An 11,022-nucleotide genomic window follows, 5' to 3' on the forward strand; every position below is an offset into this window, starting at 1 on the left:
GGGCCTCGAACCCGACCAAGGTGGCTAGTGTGTCCATTCCACACTGCCAATTGGTACTGAAAATGCTTGGCCTTCTCAGGGCGCTGATAAACGCATTGATTTGATCCGCTGTACTTTTGAGTGCCGTGGAGTAAGGCTGTCGTCAGCAGGTGCCCACGTTAAACACACCRGACGTTCCCTCTATCACAACMATCAACCCTTTTGGGACTGTTATGCTAAGGATACCTTCCTTGAATATACTGGYGTTAAAGCCGCCAAGAACAATTTTGACATCTCATAGGTGCGCTCAAAGAGGCATCTTTAGACACATCGTCCTTCTCTTCCGTCAGGGCGCAAATCAGCGATATGTTGAAGAACTTCGCTTTGATACGGATTGTGGCTAGACGTTCATTCACCGGAACGAATGATAGTACTCGGCGACGGAGTCTTTCTTCCACCACGAATCCCACACCAAAGATGCGCTCCTTTATATGGCCGCTGTAGTAAATGCCACAAGGACCTACTGGTCTCTGTTCTTGTCCTGTCCATCGCATTTCTTAGACGGCGGTGATGYCAGCCTTTATTTTTACGAGGACATCAACCAGCTTGGCAGCGGCACCATCCCAGTTAAGAGACCGGACATTCCAGGTTCATGGCCTCAATTCATAGTCCTTAATTCGTTTGCCGTGGTCGTCATCAAATGGGCGGTCACTCATCCGAGGCTTGTTGTTTCCTTGGGGGTGTTTTTTTACATGGCGGGTCTCAAACCCAATGCACAATTGTATGTAGGGGATGTTTCGGCTTCTCACTTCAGCTCGACCGGAGGACGTGARCTGCTTGAGCCATATATAAAATTTAGCTTCGTTTTCTTGAATACATGTGTTGTTTACACATTTTAAAATCACTTGTCTTTTTTGCTTTTATGTCTCAAATTGTGGTTTTAGCAACATTATATTTCTTCGCTTCACCACCGACTGGTTTTGTAAATGGCCGAGAATTCAGCTATTTTATCGTCAAGAACTCAGGTTTCTTAAACTCATTTTTACGCACTSCGTTTAATATGAAACGYTTCTTATAAATCTGGACTGAAATTTGTAGTCCGTTACAAGAAACCACAAAAAAAGAAAGGTAGTTTACTATTAGGGGTATCCATAAATGCAGAATTATTTAAGGTCGATGGCGGAATACTTACTAACATTGAAACGTTTTTTGTTCATGTTTTGCAGCTTTCTTGCGTTGTTCGCTACCTTTAAGCCGCGATGTCTGAGTTTGGTATCCCCGCAAAACTATTCGTCTACCTTGGAACCAGTATCAACACCACCATCAAAGTAGGCAATTGAGAAGTAAAGTCCTCTCTCGACAAACGAAAACTAAACTCTATAACTCACTCATAATAACTCATTATTCATGTCCTCCTATATGGTGCAGAGGCATGGACAATGACAACATCTGATGAGTCAAGTTTTCGAGAGAAAGGTTCTGCGAAAGATGGACCATACACGGCGAATATCGCATTCGATGGAACGATGAGCTATATGAGATATACGACGACATTGACATAGTTCAGCGAATTAAGTGACAGCTGCTACGCTGGCTAAGTCATGCTGTCCGAATGGACGAAAACACTCCAGCTCTGAGAGTATTCGACGCAGTACCCGCTGCGGTGTCTACGCCAGTGAAGAAAAAGAAGAGTAAAATAGTCGAATAATTTGTTGAAATGACACGTAAGAAAAGGTCATATACGATGYCCACGGTTGCGGCCTCAATTTTGGTCTAAGACCAAAATTTCAGAAAGATTATTAATTTCTAGAAAAGCCGCTATCGCGCTATGGAAACTTTTTTTTTCGAAAACTGAAAAATTTGCGACGATTTGAACAAAAAGTATCGAATTTGGCACTATTTTTGAGAATTTGAGAGAGTGTTTATTACAGCGTATACTATCCGATAAAGCAACAAAAAAGGCGATTTTTTCCGAAAATTTCACTCTAAGACGATCACTTAAAGTAACAAGAAATCATAATTTGTAAGAATAGAATGTTGTGTTTATCTGTGTACTGTCTATATTCAAAACTGTGATTTGCTCATTTCCTAAGGCTCGATCCCTTTTGTTTTATAAAGACATTTTATAAAGTTCTCTTTCAAATATATAACGSCGTTTTGCAACAATTGACAATTTTCTTTCATACGAATTTGTCGGGTATAGATTATCGCCTCTGAATATCAGAATATGGCGTTCCAAACAACTTTTTTCACTATATGCTACACAGGGTTATTTTTTTTTTCGTTTCCTAACTTTGTAAATGTGTTCCTTAGATCTCTGAGGATGTCGATATTACAGATATTCCAAATTGGGCTGTTTCCATGCACATAATATGTTGTATATATTACGACTTCGACTATAACATATAAAAAACAATGTATATTCACGAAATTTTGCATACAGAGTTTGTCCGGAAAGTAATAGGCCTGTTTTTTCGCCGCGACTGTACTTACGTGCGCGCACCAAATGGATTCGGTAGAGGGTCTTCCTAGCTAACGAACGAGTGACTGGTCAGTTCTCCACCTGAAGAGTCAGGACAAACATTTTCGCGAGACGTGTTTCTGTGAGTGGTGCAATCCGAGCATGTAGCGTTGGTTAGAGCAGAGGTATGCGATTAAATTCTGTGTGAAACTCGGTAAATTTGCGACAGAGACATTTGATATGATCAAGCAGGCTTACCCAGATGTTGCTTCAGCAAGAAGTGGTGTGTTTCAGAGGCAATCTTCCGAGTGGCACATGCAGCGTTTCCTCTCCCAAAAAAGTTAAGAATGAGCAAATCCAAAGTGAAAAGATGCTCATTGCCTTTTTTGACATCAAAATCAGCGTCCACCATTTTTGAATTTGTTCCTCCTGGATAAACCGTCAACGCCAAGTTTTACGTTGAAGTCCTCAAGAGACTCAAATGAAGGTTCAATGGTCCGACAAAACATCTCAGCCGTTTGGAAGTTGCACCACGACAACGCCCCAGCTCACACCGCCTTTCTTGTGACCAGCTACCTAACCAAGGGCGGCATCCCAACGCTTCCAAGCAGCATGTACCTCGGCTCTCAAGGCAAGGAGAATGTCTTCAGCGACGCCTTCAATGCTTGGAAAGCTGGCAGCGCTGCATCGACACAGAAGGAGCCTATTTTGAAAATTTTTAAATAATTAAAACGATTTGTTCAATAAATTTTCTTAAATCGACTTAGTCTATTAAAACCTGGACAAACCCTGTATATGATCTCCGTAATTTGTTCAGRTTGGATCACTATTTTCCTTSTTTGAAAGCATTTGCAACTCCTAGACGATCTTTTTTTCCAAAAYAAAAGAGAATCCGATACCAAACAAAATTCAACCAAAACATTCACTTTACACTCTTAATTATATCAGGCGATTCAGCGATGTCAACTGTAAGTGTGTGCTCCATTTGCATTAATAGTGAAATAATAATTGTATTACATATGCATCATAAATTAATAAACTTAATTTAGGAACTCTTCGATAATATGGACGATCAAAGTAATGATTTTCGTATTTGCTTTTCAGAGTTTTGTGATTCCGGTTAAYGTACGCGTAATCGATGTGAACGACAACTCCCCGATTTGGATAAGTGCACCATATATCGTAACGCTTTCTGAAGTTACTGTATCCGGTACAAGAATACTACAAGGTGCACATGCAGAAGACGCAGATCAACCAGGTCCATTTTCTACGGTCGAATACCAAATATTACCCGGACCATATTCAGATTTTGTCCAGTTTTTGAACCCTCTCGAAGGTACATTAGTACTAAAAAAGTCGTTGGACTACGAAACTATGCAAAATTTTACAGTGAAACTTAGGGCTCAAGATCAGGGCARTCCGCCAAAATATACGGACACAACACTAAGAGTAGTGATTACAGATGCAGATGACCAAAACCCTAAATTTCAATATAACTCCTACACTGGAGAGCTCCCGAGCGATGGACGTCCCGGTGATTTAAGGTTACGTCCAGAACCCATAAAAGCTGTGGACCAAGATGAAGGCATATGTGCTCCTATTCAGTATACAATTGTTCAATCACAGGATACGACATACTTTCGAATAAACCCTCATAGCGGCATTATAACATTACTGACACCCATCGGCTATGCGGATCTAGTTAACGGTGCGACACTGGTGGTGAAGGCAACACAAATAGACAACGCCGATCGCTATGCTTTAACAACCGTTATGTTAACTCGGCAAGGAGTGCGTTCTGACTTTAGTGCGCTGTCATTTGTGCAGCAAAAGTTTTTCATGCGAATACGCGAAGATACCCCTGTGGGAAATCGTATTTTAGCATTGCCTACTAACAAACCRGGAAAACACTTAAAATATACAATAYTGGATCCTGTAAATTCTCAATTTTTTAGTGTGGGTTCATTGGGTGAAGTAATATTAGTTAAGCCTCTCGACTATGAGAAAATGACAAARCATAATTTCCAAGTAATGGCAACGGATGGTTTGACAAATATTACTTCAGATATAACGATGGAAGTTATCGATGTAAATGACTGGGAACCTAGATTTCGAGAGACGCATTACGAGTTTGTGATTCCAAAGAACGTAAGTATATGTGTATGTACATTTGAAGTCCTTTTCGAAGAGAAATCCTTAACCAAACAGATTTATATATCGTTACCTGAAATGGAAAATAACGTATCACCAAAAAAAAAAAAAAAAACGAAATTGAGTGTCACTTCACTTCTTCAAATTACATATGTTCAACATTTTCAGGTTCTGCGATCAGATATAAACCAGTTTTAACCAATACTAAAATTTTGTTTCACTCATGTTCCATTTTATTTTGTGTTTCATCCATGCCACTGTAAATTTCCGAAAATGCTGTTACGTTATTTTGCATTTCAGATGACGATATCTAGTTCTTCCTGAGATTCCTTAACTAAATATACTTACATTACAGTTGGACATTTATGTATCACTAACTAACCTACTGAACCGATTTGAGTAAAATTTAACACATTCGGTCCAAYTTAAAATATAGGATATTTTATATCTCAATTCTGATAAGAGTAAAAAGCAATTCATAAAAAAAAATATGATATAAATATTTCATCAAAATCCATTTTTTGTTATTGAAATTTAGAGCACAATAAAATTGTAAAATTTATTTATCATAAACTACTGGAGATAAATCGATGGAATTTTRTGAAGTCAAAGAAAATTTTGGTGCTTTTCGCCGTCCATTTATTTAAATAATAATATTATACATAATTTTTTATTAAACAAATTTTTCTTGTGTTCTTCATGCTAAAAAAACTCAAAAGCAAAAACCTTTAATGATCTGCAACAAAATTTGTTCATTCATGTCATTCCAAAGATATTGAATTTCTCCCCTTTCACTCTTAAAACGTGCAGATCCATCGATACGCAGTGCGCTACGTAAACTCCCGACATCTGTGGCGCTAGGAATAAGGAAGGATTAGGAAAATAATCAATAGATCTAATAGAATACTTGTTAAATAAAATATTGTCAATTATTATGTACGTATAGACGAACATACAGAATTAGAATAATGTGTAACTTAGATTTCTTTGTATTTTAATTTTTCCGCATACAGTTTTTTAGTACATTTAGTATAAGCAAAATTTTGCTGATTATTAAAGGTGAATATTTTTCGCTTTGTGCTACGTAGTTTCAGTTTTTTTTTCGTGAATAACACATGAAAAATTTCAATTGTTTAATAAAAAATTATTACAAATGGATCTATAATCCTTATAGTACGCACATTTTTCTTTGACTTCACAAAATTTCATCGATTTACAAGGTGCATTTCAAAGTAAACAAGACTTAAAACAAGAAAAGAACAATTGGTTTTTTCGTCAAAATTAATTAATTTATTCAAAATAGTATCCTTCGGCTTCAATACAGCTTTTTGCACGGTCCAAAAGCATGTTGAACGAGTGTTTTACCTCGTTGGTCGGTATGGCTGCCAGTATGCCGGTGCAAGCCTTTGAATGGCCTCTACGTCTGCATAACGCTTTCCTTTCATGAGCAAATGCATTWTTCCGAAAAGGAAGAAGTCGCACGGTGTCATATCAGGTGAATACGGGAAGAGGTTAGTGGTTAAAAAATTACTTTTGGTCAATTAATCGTCCTTCGAATGTTGGATTTTCAGCAATTTTTGGTCGTTAGTCAATTTGTGCGGAACAAACCGAGCACACACCCAAAGTGTTCGGTCAAAATGCGATAAATCGATGTGTTGGAGATACTCAGTTCCATTTTCATGAAATTCAATGATGATTTCGGCTGATTTTTGATGAATTCACGCACAGTTTCGGTGGAATTTCCGGTGATCACGTGCAAGATTCTAACGCACTAGTAGACATATGAAACTAGATTCAAAATTTCCTATTTTCTTTGGAATGCACCATGTATCTSTAGTAGTTTAAGAGAAATTAATTTTACAATTTTATTTAGCTCTAAATTTCAACCTTCAATAACAAAAATAATAATAATTCTAACGAAATAATCCTAATAAATGCAAATTTTCAAAATTTCCCTGGATCACCTGATATGGTTTGACCCAACTCTGAATTCTGTACACCCTTCTCCTGGTCCTATATATTTATAACGTAATATCATTCAACATGATTATAGTTCTTGAACTCGGATTAGTCATTGCATTTTAATCCAAAATCTCTTATTTTACCTAAATCTATTCTTAATACAATTTAGCAGGCTCTTCACTCGTCATCTGAATCATTGGAAGGTGTAATTGTTGGAAAAGTAGAAGCAGCCGATGGTGATCGTAACGACAAACTCGAGCTATCATTGAAAGGACAACACGCTAGTCTTTTTGAAATAGATACTAAGGGATGCATTTACATGCGTCCTGAGGAGTTAAAAGGGCTTAATGAATCCACAGTTCATTTAGTAGCCACAGCAACTGATTCAGGGATTCCACCACGTAGTACCTCTGTGCCAGTCACTGTGACCATGGAAAGACTCGCAATTGCTCAAACATCTTGGAGTACCAGTTTCATAGGAATGTTAGGCATAATCATAAGTGTATTTATTATTATTATTATAATTCTCACATGTTACATAATCCACTCAAAGAGCAAACGGCGAAAGGGCACACCTCCTTTAGGACGAAATCGGGTTCACAGCCACGCACACAGCACAATGTCTTCCGCAAACTTAGTTACTCACGAAAAAATTTCCAATAATGGTACTGGAACTGTTGTCACGAGCGGCAATAGTGGGGTTTCTGTGTTGCATATGAAGCATGACGGTAATATATCAATGTCAAACCCAATTAGCAGTGGTCTAAATCATTCCGCAATTGGCAAGGGCCTGGCATCGAATTTGGAACATGAAGCTAAGGGTGATCAGGAGTGTGATCGGGAAAGACAGCGAGAAAGTTATGCGGCGACAGTAAGAAGTAAGTTCTAGTTTAGTACTGTTATGTAATTATTGCCAAGAACATCATTAGTCATTCTTCCAGGTATAGTGTCGCGAGCCTCTGCCAATGGGCAGTTGTACGAAGAAGATGAAATAGAGAATGACTCCCTTTCAAACAAGAACAGAGAATCAGGTAACAACAGTAAAGAAACAGCGTGGAAAGAGTCAACTAGTTTGCAAAGAGGAGCAACTTCCATACCAAAWTTAGACTGTAGTATCGTTAGAGCTTCCAACCTTCTGTCGGCAACAGAAATAATGGGTTCKTCGGAAAATAATTTAACTGTATATTTTTAGACATTTTGAAAATCAATCAAGAACTTYCCCTTAATCCTCCTTGTTTTCGAAACTGGAAATTATTCGTAGTAATTGATAAGGTTTAGATTCGTTCATTTAGTCATAGTTTATATATAATTATATAGTCATTTGAATAATTGTCATTCCATGTCTTCAACGAAAACAGTTATAATTATTATGAATTTCCCACTTCATACTTCCGCATTAAAATTTTGTAATATAAAAACTAAAATTCATGGGCAAAGTACGTCAGTTCGCCGCTGGAATTATAATTATTATTGTTTCTCTAAGAATTACTTGTAATAAAAATCTGTGTCTGTGTATATTTTGAAAAAGCGTAAGTGGATATAAGATGAATGCTACGGTTGGAGCAATAAAGTCAAACCTACAGMACACAGAATAGTAAAAATACCAAAGTACTTCAGTTTAAGTCGACTTATAATTCCTTAAAATATGAAATATTTGCTCAATAATGTATTTATTTAGTACCTATTAAAATACAAATTCTTGTGAACGAAAATTTCGTTGTCTGGATTAACAGGTTAGTCAAGCATTAACACCATAATTAGTTAGTCATAATAACACCAAATAAAGAGATGCCCATCTCTCCTGTCACATGAAGTGTGAGAAGCGMTCACCAGTGTTTGAAAAACTACGCTACTCCCGTAGCATTTCATTGCTATTGCTACCGCTCTTACTTTGTCGGGAGCCATAGCAAAGTCRTAGCATAACAATGTAAAAGTATGTGCTCTTCTCTTCTTCGAGTTTTGTAAAAAGAGGTAGGTACGTAAAAAACTATAGCCGTAGTGAGAGAAAAAAAATGAAGTGCTGTGCCGGCCACAATAGAAAATGTTATAAAAAATGCGTATTTTGARGCGCCTTCACACTGGAATAAGTTGGGCATCCCATTATCCCTGATTAACACACCAAGCTTTATACAATCTTGCATAGGATAATGTTCGTATATAGATCGCAGATTGCAAAAATCCTATACCGAAATATAMAAGGGCACGAGAGCATCCATTKCAGAATCTAGTGATATATGAACGCCTATTCCTTCAATTTATTGTCATATGTTGAATACAATGCTCGCGACAGACTGCAAACGACATCTGTCAACAAATATTGAAATACACACGCTCTTATGGACAGATCTATTTTGACAGCTGCACGACTACACGACTGCARGCCGACAGTTGTCATTCTCACTAACTTCAATTTTATCCTATATTTGCCAACAACAGTAGAGTTGACAGTAGAATGGAAGATAGAGAGATGAGGTAGAGTGGTGATGCCACTRATATGTAAAATGTAAAATTACTCATAGCTCTAAGAAACCTGACGTTATTTTATAAATAAAAGCATAAAATAGCTCCGTTACATCATTTATAATAACAATTGATAATTTAAAACAAATAAATTTACCTACTCGTATTTACTTATTTTTTGCATAAAAAATTTCACTTTGAACAAAATATTAAAATTTCATTGAAGTGCAAGRAATTAGTATGGCCACAACGAAATTGTGTACATGCAAAATGGACAGCTGCGTTGTTTTGTGTACATGCCGGCCATTGTTATGTTGCTGCCCTCTCACAAATGTTCATGTAGCASGATTCCCAACGCCATTTTCAGTTCACTGTCGTGCTGCTGTAGTCTGTCGCGAGCATTGTGTTCCCCACATCAATGCCTATTGTGCTCGGCTATTGTGAATTGGCGCACCATCAGCATTCTTAAAAAAAACTGTATCAAAACTTTATAATATTAACTTAAATAGAAATTATAAAATCCATTTCAAATTTACCTTCCTCATGATTTAACGTCAAAATATGTATTTAAGTAAAATGACAGCTAGCACAGTAAGCAATTAGCCAGATTGAAATCTTGYCAAAAAAATATATAAACGGAGGGATTTGTTGCATTGTTCAATACAACTTAGATGAAATGTAAAACAACGACMATTAAATAAATTTATGAAATTTAAATGTATTTGGTGAAACGTTTTGTAATGTGAAGCATCATAGTATTATTTTCAATGGAAAAATGTTAAAAACATTTATTAATTGAGAACTAACAGGCTTAATTCACCTTATTAAGTATCGAAAGTCAGTTGTGTTAATATACCATAAAATCATAAAAACAGGATTTTCTACTTTACGAAACTACTCGCCATATGTATATTTCAAAATCCAATATAATAATAATTTGCAATCGTAATAAATGTTGGGTGTTTTAATTCAAAATGCCCAAAAATTCTTATTTTGTTCAATCTGGCCATAATGGAAAATGTTATAAAAAACGCTTATTTTGAGGCGCTCTCACACTGCAATAAGTTGGGCATCCCTTATTCCTGCTCTAAATCAGTGGTCGGCATGAGAGGATCTGTCACTGTGTTGGTGAGCACGAAACAAAAATAGCCCAGAGAGAAATTGGAATTAAAATTAAGCAAATTTTATAAGCAAAATTAAAAATAAATTATTCTTCGATAAAATTCTAATCTAAATAATCTAAGTTCGTTTTTACATAACCAATCAGATATTTTTTTSCAAAAAAATATTTTTTTTTCTTTAAAAAGACATTTTCGTTCTTTTTCATCTAAATAATTAATAGTATAATGAAAATTAACAAAAGTTCTTTTAAGGATATATTCTACTATCTTTTAAAGACTTTTAACATAAAAGGCATTGCATGGCACCAAAGGCATTTAGAATCATAAAATATTACTCGCGGGCATATTTGGTTTTGCGCTAAAGTCAGAGAACGTCTATCATAGAGAAGGTTCACGGCGTGGAGATCGTACAAATATTTTTGGCTAACGCGGCAGGCCAGCTCGGCAGTAGAAATTTTAACATTTTCGTTTGAACAGAGCTGAGAGTGAAATAAAAATTATGCTCAAAACTATATATTGCTCTAACAGACGTATGTTCGCTCTTTTGCTAAATTATATTTTTATACGTTTATATGCAAACATGTGTATTTGTATGAATTTTTTTATGCATATTAATGAATACATTTGAATTAGATTTCTTTTCAGGGCAATATTCATAGTTACATATGTATGTATATAAGAAACTATCATAATATTATTAAAAAAAATTAAATATATTGCAATAGTGATAAATGTACATTAATCGTACATTTTATCATTCAAAACTTATCTATGGATCATATGTTTCATGACCATATGTATGTGTTTATGTTCGCTTTCGCGAATTCTATTCATATTATCACTTATCAAGAATAACATGTGCGCGCTGCTCATATGTACATAAATATG

General features: G+C 36.0%; 1 protein-coding gene across 7 annotated transcripts in view; it reads left to right on the forward strand.

The window, feature by feature from the left end:
- LOC108971881 (protocadherin beta-9) overlaps nt 1-9,019 on the forward strand; it is a 29,489-nt gene extending 20,470 nt beyond the window's left edge. For 3 of the 7 annotated variants that reach the window (XM_018938205.1, XM_018938206.1, XM_018938212.1), the window contains 3 exons: nt 3,545-4,588; nt 6,723-7,431; nt 7,483-9,019. In XM_018938205.1, coding sequence (XP_018793750.1) covers nt 3,545-4,588; nt 6,723-7,431; nt 7,483-7,745 — 2,016 coding nt within the window. In that variant the 3' untranslated portion in view covers nt 7,746-9,019. Of the gene's footprint in view, nt 1-3,156; nt 3,409-3,544; nt 4,589-6,722; nt 7,432-7,482 lie in introns of those variants that run through there. The other 4 variants (XM_018938210.1, XM_018938207.1, XM_018938208.1 and 1 more) reach the window with 4 other exon arrangements.
- The last annotated feature ends 2,003 nt before the right edge of the window (nt 9,020-11,022 follow it).

The sequence above is a fragment of the Bactrocera latifrons genome, unplaced genomic scaffold (assembly GCF_001853355.1).
Source record: "Bactrocera latifrons isolate USDA-ARS-PBARC rearing strain unplaced genomic scaffold, ASM185335v1 scaffold_362, whole genome shotgun sequence".
In the NCBI taxonomy this organism is placed as follows: Eukaryota; Metazoa; Arthropoda; class Insecta; order Diptera; family Tephritidae; genus Bactrocera; species Bactrocera latifrons.